At 39.1% G+C, this 20,080-nt stretch overlaps 2 protein-coding genes across 6 annotated transcripts in view; one reads left to right on the plus strand and one right to left on the minus strand.

Moving 5' to 3' along the window:
• LOC135671496 (elongator complex protein 6-like) overlaps window positions 1–12,748 on the plus strand; it is a 28,483-nt gene extending 15,735 nt beyond the window's left edge. For both annotated transcript variants that reach the window (XM_065179664.1, XM_065179666.1), the window contains exon 6: window positions 12,610–12,748. The gene's annotated coding sequence lies outside the window, so the exon portion shown is untranslated. The remainder of the gene's footprint in view (window positions 1–12,609) is intronic.
• Window positions 11,464–16,450, minus strand: LOC135671495 (APETALA2-like protein 1). Of its 4 annotated transcripts, XM_065179661.1 has the most exons (11): window positions 16,341–16,450; window positions 15,360–16,206; window positions 15,257–15,282; window positions 15,141–15,171; window positions 14,960–15,047; window positions 14,727–14,872; window positions 14,459–14,503; window positions 14,235–14,338; window positions 13,980–14,101; window positions 13,267–13,377; window positions 11,464–12,055 (listed from the first exon to the last, which is right to left on the minus strand). In XM_065179661.1, exons 2-11 carry the CDS (start codon window positions 15,935–15,937, stop codon window positions 11,849–11,851), a joined length of 1,458 nt encoding a protein of 485 aa, XP_065035733.1. In that variant the 5' UTR covers window positions 15,938–16,206; window positions 16,341–16,450; the 3' UTR covers window positions 11,464–11,848. The 4 variants fall into 4 exon arrangements, with proteins under 4 accessions (XP_065035733.1, XP_065035732.1, XP_065035734.1 ...); XM_065179660.1 differs by having other exon boundaries at window positions 15,360–16,439; XM_065179663.1 differs by lacking the exons at window positions 11,464–12,055; window positions 16,341–16,450 and adding an exon at window positions 12,578–12,732 and having other exon boundaries at window positions 15,360–16,088.
• Window positions 16,451–20,080: the final 3,630 nt, after the last annotated feature.

Below are 20,080 nucleotides of genomic sequence, written 5' to 3' on the forward strand. Positions count from 1 at the left end.
TTTCCAATGTTTGAGGGGATCTTCTCCAATATAACCTTGGGCTTTTAACTGGTCTAGTAGGCTTCCAAACTTGGCCCTTATATCTTCATTGCTTTGCTGGGCTTCTGCAGAGTAAAATACTGCCTCCTGGATTTGGATATAGTCATCTTCTTCCAAATCTAGTTCTTCTATTGCTGCGGCTGTTGAGATATAGGGCAAAGTATTAATAGTCGTTAAGTTTTTGTAAAACGTAACCGTGTTACCTTCAATCCTAACTCCTCCTTGCATTGCCCTTATAAAATTACATCCTATTATCATTTGAATATCATCCCCAAGCTTTATTGAGAACGCATAGGTATAAGGAATCCTGAAAGTGTTGTTCCCAATAGTCATTTTGCCTCCCCTTAATTTTTTGTTTGCTGTCGTTTTGGAGGTGATCCCACTGAAATGCACCACATAAGGGTTTTCTTCTATTGCAGCTTTTGGTACAGCCTTCTCGTCTATGCAACAAGTGGTAGCACCTGTATCTAGTATAGCATTAACTTCAAAAGGGGGAATATTCAGAATTTCCATATGTACCTTTAAGTTGAAGAGCATATTCTTAGATCTTCTTGATCCTCCCGTTTCCTTTGTTTCCATAGAGAGGATTTTCTGAGTTTCTTCCTCCAAGAGAACAAGGGCCTCTTCATTCTCTTCTTCTTCGCTTTCTTCAGTTCTTCTTTTTCCAAGCCTTTGTATTTCTTTCAGGAGATCGGCCTTCTCTAGCCTTAACCGATCTACTTCCAGTACTTCCCCTTCCAATTTGTCATATTTTTTCTTCAGCTCTACCACCTCGTTTTGTAAACGGAGGTTTCCCTGAGCTATGGCTATAGATTGAATATGCATTTCTTCTAGCTCCTTGGCCTTTTGTCGTTCAAATTCAATCGCCATTTTGAGCCTCCTTATTTCTGCTTCACAATGATTAATAAAGTCTTGTTGTGTTTGAAGCAAGTTTCTAGGTTCATACCTTGGGGGTTCCTCCATCATGACGGGGGTTCTTTTGTCAAAGTAATATATGCTACACATTCCACACGAAGTGATCTTGCATAAGGGACAATGTCTCCTATGCCTTCTTTGCGACATTCTCTTGCAGCATTTGCACTCTTCCAATCCTGGCGATAGTTCTGTGTTGATTTCCCATATGTGTCTGCATTCAGCTTGTTCTTGGGAAACTTGTATTCTTGCTCTGTATCCTGTTTCAGGTCCTATCCACCAAGTTCTACTATATTCTATTAAAGCGAAAATTTTATGGGTAAAGGAGTGAATACCATGCTGTAGGTCTTCTATGTCCTCTCCTTCAGAAATTGAATAAATTGCGTCGCTTTGGTTTTCTCCTTCTTGTACAGATAGTATTTCGTATTCATCTGGAATATCCAACTGTTCAAATATAGCAACTCTTTTGATATTCTTTCGGTCATTGGGGCACTCTCTTGCAAAATGCCCTTCTTCTCCACAAAGGTAGCACTTACATTTCTTATTTCTTATCAAGTGCTTTCTCTTCTCAATCCTTGCGTGGGATGAGTGAGGTTTACCTTTATAGGTCGTTGATCTTCTTACCCCATATTTTCTTTCAGGTTTGTTGTAGTATCCTGGGATAGGAATTTCACTGCAAAAGGACAGGTCCTTTAATGCTCTTCTAAATGCAGCATCTTTGCATTCAGCTTCTAAGTATTTGTAGGAGAAGAGTATTCTCGGGATCACTCCTATAGTGTTTCCCCTATACTTTGCTTCAAATGCCTCTTTAATTCTTTTTCCTAGCTCCCCTGGCATTTTTGACCATAGCTTTTCAGATAATTCAGGGCCTAAGAACATCCTTCCTGTTTTGGATGCCAACCTCATATAATCATTTAAGAATTGAATAATATGTTTGAGGTTAGTACAGGATAACCTTTCAAGGTCTCTGTAGGCTCTTGCGCTGTTGTGGATCCCTGAAATGGATCTTCTAGTATGAAGATCGTCCTTAGTTGTGAGAGGATATTTTGTGTTCCTCCCGTTCCGTCTCCATTGGCTAGAAGTAATTGGTATTCTTCTGGATAAGCCATTCGCCATTGGATCCATGCCAATTTTTTAGCTTCCCCGAGAGTGCACAGATATGTTGTATGAGAGTGCACGTGTTTTTAATGACATGCGGTATGGGAGTACACAGATAGGTTTCGACTTATAGTACATATATATGCTATATGGGAGTGCATATATATATATATATATATTATGACATGCTGACACGGATTTAGCTGGTTTTGCCCAAGTCGTGCGGCACCCTTGCGTGTCCGTCCGCAAAGGTCAGCCTCCTCGAAGACTCCCATTGTCCCTTAGGACCAACAAAAGAGAGAACGTGCAAGAGAGAACGCCTCAATCGGGATCCACAAGCAAATATCTCCGAAAAACACTTCATAGACAATGCAAATTACAAACAGACTTTACAAGCTCTGAACAGTGGCACAACAAAGGGTAAAATGGTCCATTACAGACCGAAAAGCTCTCGCACGTGTCCACATGACACAACCTTTATTTACAAGCCTAAAGAGGCCACCAACCCAACTAAAGTGGGACTTATCAGCCTTCGGCTGCCCCTCTACACGCTGTACAAGGCATGAACATGCCAACAAACACGGACATATATAAGCATTACATCAAACACCCTGTTTCAAAGTTTGTCCGTGACATTCTCCCCCACTTATCCCTTCGACGTCCTCGTCGAAGCCTTTGTGAACACTGCAACTCTTCGCCCTTGCTGAGTCTTCAATCTTCTGTTCCAGCTGCAATGCGCCTCCTGGCTCCCAGCTGCTCTCCGCTGTTGTTTTTGGGTAGTCGAACCTTTGATCCGCCATGCTGCTTCAACTCGCCAATGACTCTGACTCTGGTGTGGGGTTGGCTGAGTTGTGTTGATCCTCGTTGATTCCTGCGGATCCACCAAATGAAGGAAAAGACCATCCTTACTGCGCCAGTTTCTCAAAATTTCCACATGTTGCTTGAACTGGGTGGATGCTTGTTGGAGCTTTAACGAGCATCGCCTCGCAAACTTCTGAAGTTTTGGGTCCTTCCTCCACAAAATATGCTCATTGACTCTTCTTTCAGTTAGTTGTCGCATCCAAGTAGGTTCGCATCACTTCCGCTTTCGATTGGCATTTCGTTGGGAAATGAAGCGGACAATCTACTCTCAGTAGCACTGATCACCGTTGGTGAGGATTTGACAACTATTGTCTTCCATTATCTTCGAAGGGTCTTTGAACTTATGCAGAGCTCCTCTGCTGTATAGATAAGAGAACTGGGGTACTCGGTTTCGCCCATTCTCTTAAGAGTTGAGAAGGCAAAGGTTACTTGACTTCGCCCGCCTCCTCGAGGTTGTACTTCATGCATCGAGCTGGTTACTGGCCTTCGCCTGCTCTTTGCTCACACTTCTGAAGCACTTGAAGTGTTTGCACTCCTTGCGTTGAGTTAGTTACTGTGATTCACCTTCTCAAAGCCATTGAACTTCTGGAATGCAGGAAGTTTCCACCCCAACTTGGAGTAATTCTCTGATAGATGAGGTCGCCTCTGGGATTGTACCGTCTTCTCCATCAACCCTGCCGCCTACTCCACTGAGTAGCAAAGGTACAACACCGCGTACTGCTTGCTTCGTTCCTTGGTCGTGCACTCTTGCATGACCCGAAGTCCTTCACTTACAGCTATCTTGATGAGAAACTTGTTGACACCGGTCTTACGAAGTTTCTTGGCCTCTGCCCTTCAGCCTTGTCTCGGTACTTGGAGATTGCCTCTGCATGCTCCACCTCCTCGGCCCCTTTCACGACCAAGCGCTCTCCCTCCGTGAGAGCAAGGGATCAATGACTTTGACGGAAGTCCCGCCTCTGCGGTACCATGGCGCTGCCATGCCCATGGCCCTACTATCCGTCGCCTCGCATCTGAATCCCTTTTCTTCACGATCAGTAGAGATGTCTCCGTGGCACTCCTCTGAGTCCACCTCCATTCTAACTGATTGCTTGACTTTGGGTAGCTAAGTCCCTCTGGACTCATCGTCGCTTCCTCGCCCCTTTCGACCCCCTGCTTCAACACCTCTGTGTTCTCCAAGCAGTCTGTTTGGTCGATGGAAAGACAGACTGCAACTCCCATGCATGGCCTCTGCCATCGCGTTGTAGGGTTTGCACCAATTCTGTTCTCCTTAGCTTCCTTGGTAGCAACGTTCGCTTACTCGACCTTGTCCTCTGACTTGTCGGGCTCCCTTAAGCGAATATGAGCTCTGGAGCAGTCCAACTCTCCAGTTGCTTCGATCATACCTCTGCATGATCAAGTCCCTCCCATGGGACTCCCTGGTACTTGCATACGAACTTTTCCCTTGGTGGAACCCAGCCCCCATATGCTGATGACCAAGGTTTTCATCCGATGCAAAATTCGGTGCACGCCCGGAAGACCCGCCTCTGCGGTACCATGGCCTTCACTCCTTGAATCCATAGCCCTTCTTGCCGTCGTGTTGTTCACCAAAGCGGAGCTCCCAGTAGCTCCCGATCATACCTCCATATGATCTCATCCCTCACGGGACACACCGGTGTGTATCGCATTGCCACGAACTGTTCCACCACGATCCGCTGCACCATGTCGCCTCCTGGTGACATCTCCATTGCATTCTGATCCTTGTGGAATAAACTCGAATTGTGAACCCTCCATGTGTGGCCTCTGCCAATACATCGCAGGGTCTCCTCCACCTTCGATTTTGTTCGCTCCTTTAGCAATCGACCTTCATCCACCCACTCTTGGGTCACACCTAGATGAAGCACCACTCTAGGACAGTCCATCGCCTAGTAGCTCCCGAAGTCCACCGACTTCACTGTAATTTGTGCACCATTGTCTGGATCCTGGGCCTCTGCCCCTACCAGCACAATCTCCGCTGTGCACCGCTTCCTTCATGGCAACTTTGAATGACAACACTGTGGCATATTCTTCAAGAGTACCCGCCTCTGCGTCCTCTTGCCCCGTGCTAAGGCCTTCTGAACTCAACTTCACCTCCGCAAATTGAGTCGCCTTAGTTCCTTCATCAAATGCTCCTCCGAGATAAGGTGCATGTGCCCCGAAGCTCCCTTCGTCTTTGGCACCATGCAAGATGAGTCCGCTCCGTCAGAATGAAAGACCCATGGAACAACATGATTCTACTCTTGCCTCTGCAAGAGTTCATGTCCTTGACCTCTGTCTAAGGAAAGCACTGTGCCTCTGCTCCATGTTCCAACTTCTATGCTGGCTCCCTTCATGCGGCTTGGGTACTTCGCCAAGTTACACCCAAGTTGCTCCGCTCCTCGTTTCTGCATTGAGTCGATGGTGGCCCTCGCGCCCACCATTCCACGGGTCAGCCCTCCCTTGAGTCCGATCTCCACATCGACTCCAAGTGTGCCTTCATTTAAGTTGCTTCAGGTCGCTCCCCTACTTGATCTCGCAATGCATCCACCAATGCATTCTCTCGAGCGAGATCATGCGACGACTCCTCGCCGCTTGCTCAGTCCATCGAGCTTCGTGGAGTTGTTGTTTGTTGAGGTACTCCTCCTCAACATGTGAAGTCCGTCTCACATGATTCTCCCTCTAGAGAGCTGAGACTTATCCCTCCTGGATAACTGTCCCATTGGAGCAACATCTCTCTTCGTTTCGGAGACCACCATCCCCTTGGACTACTCCGATCTGCTGAACAAACTGTGCATTGTTCTGCCTCCTGCAAACGCACTTGCTAGATTGCGACTCCCCGTCAATACAGCCCCCACTGCACCCCTCAAGGCCTAGCAACATGCTGAACTCGTTGCACACTTCAGCCTCCTACGGACGTATCCTTCACATGCCGAAGAGAAAGTTTCAATGCTCCATGGCGCCGAGTCTCGGCCGCCTTGGGATGGCCACGAACATTCCGTCGTCCGCATACAAGCCCATGCATGAGTACCAAATTCTTCGAGTTAGCAATTCCCCTCACCTCTGTGAGCTTTGCATAACTCTTTTGGTCGTTGAGCAACTCATTTCACCTTGGATGGTCTCATTCTTGCCAAGCGCCTCGCTTGCCTAGAGCACCATCAAGTATAGTTGTCAACGTTGAGCCGTAGCTCAAACTCAGCCATCCCAACCTTTGTGCGCTCCAAATTCTTCCAAGCTTGCCTGTTCTCGTGGTGCCTCTTGCGCGAAGGGTTGGCCATTCCTGTGAATGCCAATCTCAGATGCCCGCTCCTCTGAGCGACTCTTTTTCCTACATCTCCATGCCCGTTTTTCCCCCAAACGGTCGCGCGTGTGCTGACTGCCCTCAACGCAGCCCCGCTAGGTCCCCCACGTTTGCATGCTAAGTGTTTCTATGAGTGCTTGTCCCGCTCTGATACCATATGACACGGACTTAGCTGGTTTTGCCTAAGTCGTGCGGCACCCTTGCGTGTCCGTTCGCAAAGGTCAGCCTCCCAGAAGACTCCCATTGTCCCTTAGGACCAACAAAAGAGAGAACGGGCAAGAGAGAACGCCTCAATCGGGATCCACAAGCAAACATCTCCGAAAAACACTTCATAGACAATGCAAATTACAAACAGACTTTACAAGCTCTGAACAGTGGCACAACAAAGGGTAAAATGGTCCATTACAGACCGAAAAGCTCTCGCACGTGTCCACATGACACAACCTTTATTTACAAGCCTAAAGAGGCCACCAACCCAACTAAAGTGGGACTTATCAGCCTTCGGCTGCCCCTCTACACGCTGTACAAGGCATGAACATGCCAACAGACACGGACAGATATAAGCATTACATCAAACACCCTGTTTCAAAGTTTGTCCGTGACAATGCGGTGAAGGAGTGCATGTATATATTATAACGTGTAGTGTGAGAGTGTACGTATTATATATTATGACATGCGATATGGGAGTGCATATATATATATATATATTATGATATGGGGCATTAAAGTCGATGAATTTGCTATGCTTCATATATTATGTATATAAGCATCTTAATCATTTCGATGTAGAATTTTATCTTTTTATTTTGTGTATGCTATACTATCAAGTTATGCTTACTAAAAAAGTTATAAGATGAGAGATTTATTGTTAAATATCTTACACTAATAAATTTAAAATATGATATCCTACTTTAGTTATGTAAGGTATGGGTGGAAGTAGGACTAGGATATTACAAGTTGTGGTATTAGAGCCCAAGTTATAAGTCTGTACACTGTCTATCTGCAAATGTATGGGGTCTAATACTCAACTATAATATAAGTTTTAATAATTGAGTTGCATTGATTTTCTTATTATTATTTGATGCTCTTATACCTGGTAGCAAAGGTGTGAACAACTTGAAATTAATCAAGAAGATATCATGAGAAAAAAGGGTAAGCTAGAAGCTCTAGTAATATTTGAGAGGAGACTTTCGATAGTAGAGAAACATCTACATAGGGAGATCAAAGATATGATAATTAATAGGCTAGTAGAGTTAGTGGAGAAACAATCTCTACAATAAGAGGAGTTATTGGCTTGAGTACAGGAGGCGATGTTGGTAGTAACTCGAGGACATGATGTTGTATAATCAGTAAGTGAGAGATTTAGAAAGAATGATCCATCATAAAAAAATATTAAGAGAATCTTTGAGTATCCAAGGATTCCAAATTTAAATAAAATTATTTGTGCAACTTAAATGTTGATGCATGTCACTGGTGGGATATAAGAAGGGGGACTGTAGATGCTAAACAAATGACCTGGGAAAGATTCAATAAAATTTTTTATCAAAAATATTTTAATGGATCCCACGTATCAACTAAAATGGCAGAATTTGTTAACATCAAATAAAAAGGCCAATCGATTATGTATTACATTAGAAAGTTTGAGGAGTTATCCTAATCTGCACCCTATATGGTTAGAACTAATACCATGAGGGTGGATCAATTTCTATAGGGGCTCAGAGAAAAAAATTATCGGGGCATGAAGATGATAATGAATGCCTCAAATATTCCCTATTCCTTAGTAATGGAAAAAGCTTCGGAGGCAAAGGAGCCTGAGCAAAGAATTTTTCAAACCCAACAGATGCGTCGTAGCCATGATATGTCAAGAAAGAGTATTATTTTTGGTAATAGGCCTCCACAACATATTCTGAGTAGTAAAATAAAATGATATTTAGCAAGGAATTGCATAACAATCTCATTAGAACAGAAAAGAGTATCGGACAAAGTTTTTGTGATGACCAAGACAAAAGCAAAAGCTAGCCCATTAGTAATCTCAGGTTATATCCACTCCCTAAAATTGATAACTTGTTTGATCAATTACAAGGTGCATTAGTATTTTTTTAAATTGATTTATGTGTAGAGTATCACCAACTAAACATAAAGATATGAGGACATTCTTGAGACCATTTTCAGGACCAGATATGAAAATTTTAAATTTTTAATGATATCACTTGATCTAATAAATATAATAATCATCTTTATGGACTTAATGAATAAGATATTTAAGTAGTATTTAGATAAATTTGTGATAGTAATAATATTTTGATATACTCACACTCTAAGAAGAAACATGTAAAATATTTAAAATAACCTTGAGTATGTTAAAGGAAAAATAATTATATGTAAAATTTATGAAATATGAATTTTGGCTATAGAAGATAACATTCCTTGGGCATAATGTATCTAAGGAAGGGATCTCCATAGATCTAACTAAGGTGGAAGCTCTTAGTGACTAGCGCTGACTATTGTAATGGAGATAAGGAGTTTTTCTAGGATGACAGAAGGATTCTCCAAGATAACATCACCTCTCACCTAATTAAAATAAAATAATATTAAATTTGAATGGACTAATCATTCTGAAAATAGTTTCCTAGAATTGAAAAGGTGGTTGATTTCAGGTCTAAATCTTGTAATACCATTTAGGTCAAAAGGATTTGTAGTGTATAGTGATACATCCAAAAATGATTTATGATGTTCTTTGATATTGAATGATAGAGTTATAGCTTATGTCTCATAACAATTAAAACATTATGAGAAAAACTATCCAATCCATGATTTAGAATTGATAACACTGATGTTTACCCAAAAAATTTAGTGATATTATCTTATAGGGAGATGTGAAATATACATTGATCACAAGAATTTAAAATATTTTATTTACTAAACAAGAGTTAAATATAAGACAGAGAAGATGGCTGGAGTTAGTAAAATGTTATGATTGTATGATCAATTACTATTATGGGAAAGTGAATATAGTTGCTGATGCATTAAATTGAAAGTTACTTGATTTAGCTACTTTATCAATAATTCAAAGACCTCTTCATATAGAAATATAAAAATTTGAATATGAGATGATCCTTAAAGGTTTAATTGGGAGATTAGCAATAGTAGCCAACCCTTTTGAAAAAAATTAAAGAGTTATAGATTGATGACCCTTATTTGAACCGATTAAAGTCTAATATTGTGGTTCAAAAAATAAAAGATTTTCACATTAATGAAGAGGTAATCAGATTTCAGGATAGATTATATATACTAAAGGAGCTTGACATAAAGCAAGAAATTGTAACAAAGACACTCATTTTAACAAAGACACTCACCTCTATATTTAGTATAGGGATATGAAAAAGTACTATTGGTAGCTATAAATGAATAGATATATGATCCAATTTGTTGAGAAGTACCTCAAATGTTAACAAATTAAAATCGAACATAAGAGATCAATAGTACCTTAAGACCATTGCAAATACTTTAATGAAAATGAGAAGAGGTTATTGAATCTTGGATTTTGATTATGAAATTAATTAATTAGTTTACGATCTAATTTACATTGTGAGTGACGTAGAATTAACTTCGATCAGAAAATGTAAATTGATTAAAGTAAGAAGAATCAGACATTGGGTTGGAGTGGAACATGTCAAGAGTATTAAGACTGTATCTGCACTAAGAGGGTGGGGGTGAATTAGTACTTTCGTAAAACTTACGTTAATTCAAAAATTTTGTTCAATAAAGTCATATCGAAAAGATGTTTAACTTAAAAATGTACGAAAACGTAATTAACGTGGTGAGAGTAAGAAATATGTTCTCAATATAAATGAAAAGCATAAAATAAATGTAAACCAGATTTTATAATGGTTTGGTCATCCCAACCTATGTCTACTCTCGATTCCTCTTTACTCGAGGCCACCGGTTTTCATTATCGATTTTCTTTCCAACGGACGATGGTTATATTTTAAGTACCAAAATAAGATGGAAAGGTAATAACCAAAAATATTTTATATGACCTACGCCAAATGACTTATTATCAAATCATTCGAAAGTGAAGGACTCAGGGTTGATATAATAATGATCAGCCATAAATTGGAATAGGAAATAGTAGGTGTTGTTGTATCCTTTTTTATTTATAGGAATATGTGACAAAAATGATGAAGAAAGTAGCACAACCCTAAAGGGATAACTAGCAACTTGCTTTAGTCGAGGGAAAATTATGCTCTTTCAAGACAATAATTCGAGTGCTCTAAAAGTTTGAAGAGGCAACCAATTCCAACAACCAATTTCATACATGGAATATAATCTATTAATATTTCAAAAGGATAAGCAAAGAGTAAGCGAATACCAGTAGTCAACTTGATGTGTGAAGTATATTTATCTTCACCCACCTTCTTTTTAAGGATTAACCTTATTTCTTAAACCTTATCTCTTAAATGTTAGCGAGTTAAAGTAACATTGGCGGATCAATGTTTGACTAATCAATGGTAATATTGATAGACTATATTTGAGAGCTAGGTGTGTTGTGGCCAAGAAGAAATAAAGATGTAATAAAAAAGAGTTATACCATCATTATAAACTTAGAATGAGGATCTCGAAAGAATAAGTGGAGAGGATTATCACAAAGTAATGCAATCAAGTGCATGTCTATGACCTTTTGTTGGTATTGTTTTTCGGTATTTTCTTATAGACAACTTATAAGGGGTATGAAGTAATATTGTGAGCCCCATTTTGCTATTGCCAATGTTTTTTTTGTGTTTTGTGTTTTTTGCTATGCAATAACATAAGCATTATAGGTAGGTAGAGCTGCATTGCAAACATAAAAAAATACCAAAATAATCTTGCTTTTATGTGCCACGAGCTAATTTTTAACTATTGATTATGTTTGTAAAACATCGACTCTTCAGCACCTTTGATCTATTCAATTAATAATTTTTTATTAAATGTATCATTTAATACATTTGAATACATTTAATTAATACATTTAAATACCTTTTGCTATTCAATTAATACATTTGAATACATTTAAGTATTCAAATGTATCAACATAATAATTATTTGATCTATTCAATTAATAATTTTTATTAAAATTAACTCATCGGACATAACAATTAGGTTTGTCCTATTTGGAAATTTCATGCACCTGATGATTGCTTCACATCAACATGATCACTTGGTTAATATTGGATGATCAATCAAGTCTATCAACACCATCTCTTTAACCTGCACAAGAAGCAAGAAAGAAGTTTAGGTTGGGTAAATCCATTACTCATCAAGTAGTCAGCTTACACCTACAATAATATCTGCAAGGGTGAAAGAATCCATTGTTACCAAAACAAACCAACAAGTTACAGGAATTATAAGGCTGTGGGGATATGAACAAATCTTTTCATCTGCTTCTGATGAGGCATTAAGTCTCAAGTCCTACTTATTCTCAACTCACAAAACAAAAAACAACAATAAAAAAAGAGAAAAGGGATCAATCTCAAACTTCCAAGCATTCACCTCAATGCCAATTCCAAATCAAGACCCAAGAAGAGCCTAACACCTATATTAAATACATAGATGCAAAAGCTGCAACACGGCCGTTAGAAAGATCATCTTTAGCTTTTGGAGTAGCAACTAGATATGGCTGGTGGGTGGAAATGGAGATGGCCATGAGGAATGAGGCTTCAGGGGAGGAATGGCAGCTGTAGTGGTGCTGGCAATCGAGAATCCTGATGATGCTGCAGAAGAGAACAGCGGAAAAGGAGTTGGGCACTGCATCTGCCATGTCCAGCTTGGGAGAGCTTGCACTCCCATCATGGGCTTCTTTTCTCTGGCTCTTTCCTGCACTTGTATTTAGCAGTTATAAATCAGGCAAGTGTGGAATTGAGAACAGCATGTAAGAGAATCTCCAGGCAAACAAATTGAGCAATTATTTGCAAGTGGTGAGCCACAGCCTCTAATTTAACTAAGCTAAATGTTTGATGCTGTTCAACAATATATTATTAATAGGTGAAAATTTTCATAATTCCAACAGAAAAAGAAAACTAAGCTTCAAATATCTCTATAGAGTCTATGCATGTATGATAGCAAAAATAATTCGAACTTCAGAGAGTAAATGTGATTGCTTAGGATTTTTTTTTTCTTTTTGTTTTTAGGAGAAATCGAGGGAATCATCCACACTAATGGTATAGTCACTAGGAAGAGTAGTTGGGTGAAGTCTCTACAAGTTTCAGTACCTTAAACCTCATCAAGATGAAGAAGTAGAACCAACTATTCAATTGAGTTGAATCAATTGTAAGAGTTACATGAAATTATTCTATTGAGTTAAGCTAGATATACCTTTCAGACTATGTCTAATTAGATGGCTTAATTTTGATCATGCTCTCCATGTCCAGTATTTGGACTGCAGCGGTACATCAAGAATGGAACAAATGTATCCTACACGAGGGGGGCCCTTGCAAGCTTGACAATGGCATCATCATCAATCAAAAGTTTGTCCACTTTTGAGAGGAGTATTTCTGGTAACATCAGATGCAAAGCCTTTTCAGAGGTTGTCTGAAAGTAATTTCTGATGTACCGCAAGCAAAAATAGGCACATAGCTTAACAGGTTTACCCAAATCAATAATCTAGACACACTATAAGCAGCTACACAAATGCTCTACAAGACAGACCTTTGCATTCAGAATAAAATTTTAGCCCCCTAACAAATATATGAAATTAATGACTGGTTCAAAATTGACAGGTATTCTTGTGGTTCCTTCTGACATACATAATTACATATTATATGCAACTACATACATTATTGAGATATATATATATACAAAATATGTTTCTAGAATGCATTGGCAAGAGCCTCGTTCACTAGGTTCACCCATTCTTTCATATTCCATGTGACTAGATCTAGATGCATGTGCATGTCCCAAAATCCAAGAAAGAAATAAGAGAACCTGATACATTTTGAACCCTATGTCTCTGAGTTTTAAGCAGTAGCCAACTATACAGCAAGGTAACTACAATCTGGAAAGAAGAGAATCCACTTTTGCAACATTACCTCATTGGTGGAATAGTAAGACAGTCTTTGAGCAGTCCACGCATGAGAACTCTCATTGGGCATATCAATGTCATGACGAACAAGAATTGGTTGCGGAGGGGGGTTGTTAACCTGTAGCAAAAAAAGATCAACTGCTAATCAGCAATTCAAGCAACTATTTACTATTTTAAATGATCCATCAGCTCCTACAGTTCCAAAAAAATAAAAATAGTTGCAATTTTTCATCAGATAATACTAGTGAGGAGACAGAAAGAAAAGAAAAAGGATCGAGACATATTACAACTCAAGAATTCTCCAGGGGCATATCTATGTGATAAGGATTAGCAGAAGAAGATGGTTTACTATCAACAGTACAGACAACTATTTGATATAAGATCCCTTAGCACTTACAGTTAAACAAATATAAAATAGTTGCAATTTTTCATCAAATACCACTAGCGGTGGGGCAAGAACAGATACAGGATCAAGAATGTTTAAAATGACAAAATCACTAAAAATACCACTAGGCAGAGCATTTTCTTTGCAAAGAAAATTACCATAATGAAAAATGGTTAGTTGGCATCCCAAGAAAGCAAGAATTTTGTTAAGGGAATCATTACTGGAAGAGGAAGCAATCTATTAAAAAGTCTTGGGACTTGTATTCTTCAGACTATGACTGTTGTAACAGCGAAAGGTACTAGCAACTGCAGTGGAAAGAATTCACCCATCTGTACCTTTACTAGGGCAGAAGCTTCAAATGAGCCAAAGGGGAACAAGATGCCTGGCAGATTTTGATCCTTCTTTGGACTATGTACAACAGGTTGACAAATCCTCAAGTTCAAATCTACATTGTGACCTGAAAGAATGACAAAAATCGTTCAAGAAATAAAGAAAGCACACTGGGAATTTATAGAACTTCATATGGTCTTTTCTACACCTCTTATATCGTTGAGAGTGACAAGGAAACAAACTGCAATTCGAGAGTATACCTTCAGAATCAGTACCAGTAAATAGCTGTCTCTCGTAGGCACTCGGGTCAAAATTGGTGACAGCCTCCCTCCCATTGCATTTTATAGCTGCCTTGTCGTAAGCTCTGATGTCAAACAACAACAAAGATAGAAAACAAAATATTGGTATCAGAATGGGACTCTGACAAAATTCAGATTTTAAGAAAATTATCATGAGCAATGAGAAAATCCATGCTCAGGAGGACCTTGCAGCTTCTATTTCACTGTCGAATAGTCCAAGATATATGTACCTGCACATTCAAGCATTGCGTTCTCATAGCTAAAGAGTGGGTTTTCATGATCTTCTTTACTTCTCAAAATGCTAGGAATACGAATATCATAGATTTTGTCGTGGTTTGGCCAAAAAGATAGAACTGTGAACCTTAAGTGGCAAGATCCATGGTAGGAGACTAAAAACCCTTACTGATTCAAAGCAAGAATCCAAATAATAAGAAATGGGCACAATTTGCTTACTTCTTGCCAAGCAACTGCCCCATGCGAGCTTCCCAGCGACCACACTTGTGAAGGGTCACCCCTCTATATTTGGAGCTACCCCTTGAAAATCCAGTGCTTTGTCGGCGAAGTATGTGCACAAATTCTTCTTTCGTCAAATTGCTCATCTGACAAGAAGTGAGCTGATGAATTAATTCTACTTGTTCGTCAACCAGAACCACCGACCAATGTATTCCGGTGCATCATCCCATTACCTGTTTCAGATCTTCCTCGTAGTCGCTAAGATTGAAATTGATGTCAGCATCAACTCCCCTGAACTTTATTGCGGCTCGATCATATGCTCTGCGATTAGAATGAAAAACCAGTAAAGATTTCCCAAATCATGCAACGGAAAGAGGCAAGAAAAAGATGCATCTGAAAGAGGATGATTTAGACCTTGCGGCAGCATGAGCAGTGTCAAAGCCTCCTATTAGCGTCCGGCACAATCAGTAAAGATTAATTTTAGAGGATAACATATTATCTAATTACCAGCAAGCAAGAGGAATTCTTACCCAAATAGACCTGCTTCCCACAGTCCCTGTGGATACGAAAGTTATGGTCGATCGATTGGAGGGCTAAGTAAAAGAGCAAGTTTTTAAGGAGCAAGATGCGAACCAGATGTGGGATTCCCATCTTCCTGTCCTCCGGTAGAACGTGACTCCCCTGTACTGGGAGCTGCGGGATCGAGGCCCCCTTCTACTCTTCTTCGCCTGCTGTTGCTGTGGCTGCGGCTGTTGTTGCTGCTGCTGCTGCTGCTGTTGAGGATGGAGAACTCTCCCACTCGATGAAATATCGGCCTGGCGGAAGCTAAAATCCGTCCACTGTGATCTCGATGAGGACGGCAAAGAGGAAGCCGCCACGAATGGTTGTGGCACCGGCTGGGGCGGAAACAGCTGCCGGGTAATTAACCCGGACTCTTGCGAGACATCATTCCCGTCCTCCTCGATCTCTTCATCCACATCATTCTCGCCCTCGGCTGACGCAGATCTCTTCAATATGCCGAACTCGAAGGCGGGAGCGGTGACCGGCAGGGTGGAACACGAGTCCTCATCGGCCGCCGCACTCGTGGAGGTCTCCACGTTGAGGACAGACGACTCAGACGTCTCCGAGCCAACGACACCGGTGTACTCGCCAATGGCCTTCTCGGCGACAGCCGTCGACTCGCTCGAGGATGCCACGTTGAGGTCCAACATCCTTCCTCCTCTCCGATGGATACAGTAAAAGCCAAAGCTTTTTTTGTCCGATTTAATCGACGCTCGATCTCCAACGACTCTCCCACACTTGGGAATCGAGTTACTACTTATCTCCGGAAGAAGAGCCACAGCAAGTAGAGGTAGAAGCAGGACAAGGCGGAATCGTTGTCACGGAACATCTGTCTCCAGGCCTCGACGGTTGCAGCAACCGCGATGGATTTCCCGAAGCATTTACCTCGACAACTTCACTCTATCTAGCCCGATTCCTCCTTTATAAGATCGAAATCCGAAGAAACGGAAGACGATAAGATCCTCGATTATCAGATCCGATCGGGAGTTCAACAAGGGAGATCAAAAGAACGGAAACCCACGAAGACGAGAACAACAACAAGAAGCAACAAACCGAAAAGACCCGATCGGCCTGGAAGAGCGGCGGTGGCGTACGGATTTCCGGCTGTCGTCGGCGCCGGCGGCGAAGGGTGAGGAGATGAGACGTGGAGAGGGGGAGGGCGCAGCGAATAAGATATATAGAGGAGGCCGAAGCAAATAATACGGTCTGCCGGGGGGGCGACCGGGAGAAGCCGGTGTCCCGGTTTCCATGGGGGCGGGCGTTTTGCGGGAGGTCCAAAGGACAAGATATCCGCGGTGGACAGATCGTAACCGTCGGACGAGATCGGACGGATGGGATCGCGTCTGTTGACCACAGAGTGATTAAAGGTCGTCGCCTCGTAACCACTAAGGGATAAGAGCCGTACACGTACCGAAACAAGATTCTTAGTACGAGAATACTTTTCCTGCCCGGTTCGGATCTACGCGCTCGCTCACCTGCGTTGCAGTTCGACGAATTGCCGACTCCGGAAGTGGGTCCCAAAACCGCATGGAAGGTGGACGAGGCGGGTAGGAGGTGAATACGTCGATGTTGTTGGTAATGTGTCTTATGTTGATTAATTAGTGATAAGTCGGATGATTAGGTGGTATGCATTTCCTTTTTTGGAAGAGTATGGGAAAAGGACATGATGGGGGCTGACAATGATATTTTGTGTCGAAAGAAAGAGCATAGTGGAAGGTAAAACATGTACTTGATATAAATAAACTATCGGATATATAGATATCTTGTTATGTAAAAATAAAAAATAATAAAAAAAAGATTAAAATTTATAATGACCCGAGTCTGATGGACTAACTAGTCTATCAACTTCGTTTGATCTAAACCATTGACTCATCAGACTCTTATAAGTCAATCTTAATCTTACTCACTTTCGATGCGGGACTAATCAGGGTGTTACAAAATTCATGTTCATAAAATTCTATTTTACTTAGTACTGTTTGGATGAATTAATTATGCTTTGTCATTATTATTCAAGTACTACTAGATCCATATTGATCGTGGACTATGAGCATAGCTCGGATAGATTCAATGAATAGCGGATGTACACAGTGAATCCCAACAAGGTTAATAATAACATGACAAGCTTGAACTTTTGGAAGGTCAAAGTGCGACTTCACAACAAGAATTGATATGACAATTAAGTGTCGCCTCATCAACATGATGTATTTAGGTACCAAATCAGATTGAAGTAATTAAAAAGAAGATTAACTATATAACCCATTTTTTTAATTTGTTAAGTTACCAAGAGTATGATAAATTAAATTTGACAATTCCATACTTAAATGACAAATTTTCCAAATAAATATATACGGAAAATTGTGTCAATTTTCATGGTTCCAATTCCCATCACGATTGAATGATCGATGTCAATCGGTGACCTTCCAACCAACTTGAAAAGCCAATATGAATGATTTAATTGCTCCCCTTTTATCAATGGAGACTCCTTTTTTGTTTGACGGTTCGGTTCAAAAAATAATTATTTAATTAAAAAAATTAATATTTTAATAATATTAATATTTTATTAGATCAGTGCAATATGAAAATATCAAGTGGTTTAGTCTCACGTTCGTTCGTTCAAGGATTATATTATATAATTAATAATTCAAAATAGGTTAAAAGTTATTTTTCGCTAAGAGACTCTTTTAAGATCAACCCTAAAAGTATAACACCTTTTGAATCGAGAGATGTGATGGATCTCATCACATGATACCGATCGTGAGGGTTGAAAAGTCGTTGGCTCTCCATTTGTGTGAGACTGATGAGATAATATATTGGTTGGAGATTTGGAGAGTCGATGCATCATGAAGTCTATCCCAAAAAGTTGAACAATTACTCATGGATCTCAAATGACATCCATCATAGTGCCTAAGAACATTATAATTTAGAGTTCAATCCGAAATAATAAAATTATATAGCATATAATCAAAGTGGATAGTTAGTCCTCGCACCAAATAACAGTAAGAATTAATGATGGACTTAATAGTCGATATTAATAAAAAAAATAAATATTAGTATCATAACTAAATAAATAAATAATTAAAATAAAATAATAAATAATAAGAATTAATAAAAAAAAATTAGTATCAACCATGCGACGTCTATTAGGAAAGATATTATTGAAAAAAATAAATCATGATAAAATTATAATAACATATTATCATGATTCTATCAATAATGATGATCATCATCTGAATGTGATCTCTTACGTTATGAAATAATTTAAATGAGTATTTTTTATTTATTATTGATTGAGAAAATTATATAATTATTATTTTTTATAATCTCTTTGTGTATATAAACTCATACACACTATTAATAAAAATTCGAGCTAGTCATTTCTTTCATGGTATCAAAGAAATAGTTACTCCAACGAGTCTTTTTTTTTTTTCTTTGATCCTCTCTCTTACTATTGTTGATTTATACCTCCTTCTTTATTGTAGTTGAAGGTAGCTTTATAACTTCTATTAAGCTTTATGTTATAATAAGTCTATATTTCTTGCAAGCTGCTTTGGATCTTTTCTTTTCCACATTTTAACATGGCTAGTAATATCTTTTTAACAAGACACTCATCTTATATCATTCTCAACTCTTATACTCCTAAAAATACTTTTATCTCCATTAACGTTGTAGTTTAAGCTCCTCTCAAACTCACACCAACAAATTATACCTCTTGATATACTCAATTTTATTCTCTTTTAATTGGTTATGATATTATGGGTTATGGAGATGGCACTATCAAGAATAATCGTAAATATACTTTTTGGATCCATTAAAATCATCTTCTTAGAAGCATTATCATTATCTCTTTTTCTCCTCAAATCATTCCTTACGTAGTCTTTATAAAATCCTCTTATGAGATGTGGTCTAAGATTATAACAATGTATATGAATCAATCTTGTGATCATTTCATGCAACTCTCAAAAACTCTCTTTAAGCTTTCTAAAGGCACAAAATATATTTTTGACTATATGTTAGCTATTAAAACTCAAGCAAATGGACTTATTATGGTTGATGCACCTCTTGAAGATGAAGAGATTATTTTTATATATTAAATGATTTTGGTTTATATTACAAGGAGATCTTAGTTGTGATTCATACTCATGATAATCTTATATCTTTTAAAGAACTTCATAATAAGTTTTTTAACTATAAAACTTATCTTAAGTGAGAGTCACTATCTTTTAATATTACTTTTATTATCATCAATTTTAGTAATAAAACTAGTTTTAACAATAAAGGCAAGATCTATAACCAGTAAGGCAATTATTGAAACAATCATTTTAGAGGCAACATACAACAACGCCACAACAAAAGTATCACTAAATTTGAGCAATAATTTAACAATAAATTCACCTATCAAATTTATGATATGCAAGGCCATTCTACTAAGAAATATCGTCGCTTACTTTATCATGACAAGTGATAGTAAAGGTTTCAAAAGAACTCATATTATTCTATAATCCTTCCCTCTTCCTCAACATCCTTTTACTCTATGATATTCTTTATTCCTGATATAAAGAAGAACTTAATATCTATCTCTAAATTATATTCTTCTAATACTATTTTTATTAAATTCTTACCCTCTTCATTTGTTATGAAAGATCTCAATAGAGATGGAGTTTAAAAGTAGCTAACTGTTGCACTATCCAAATTCATCTATATTTTGGCCATCATGAATGCTCCATATCAAGAATAACATAATTGCTTAGAGTATCCTTATTTTAATATTCTAAATAATATTGTTCATTCTTACA

This window comes from Musa acuminata, unplaced genomic scaffold, assembly GCF_036884655.1.
Source record: "Musa acuminata AAA Group cultivar baxijiao unplaced genomic scaffold, Cavendish_Baxijiao_AAA HiC_scaffold_1139, whole genome shotgun sequence".
Classification (NCBI taxonomy): domain Eukaryota; kingdom Viridiplantae; phylum Streptophyta; class Magnoliopsida; order Zingiberales; family Musaceae; genus Musa; species Musa acuminata.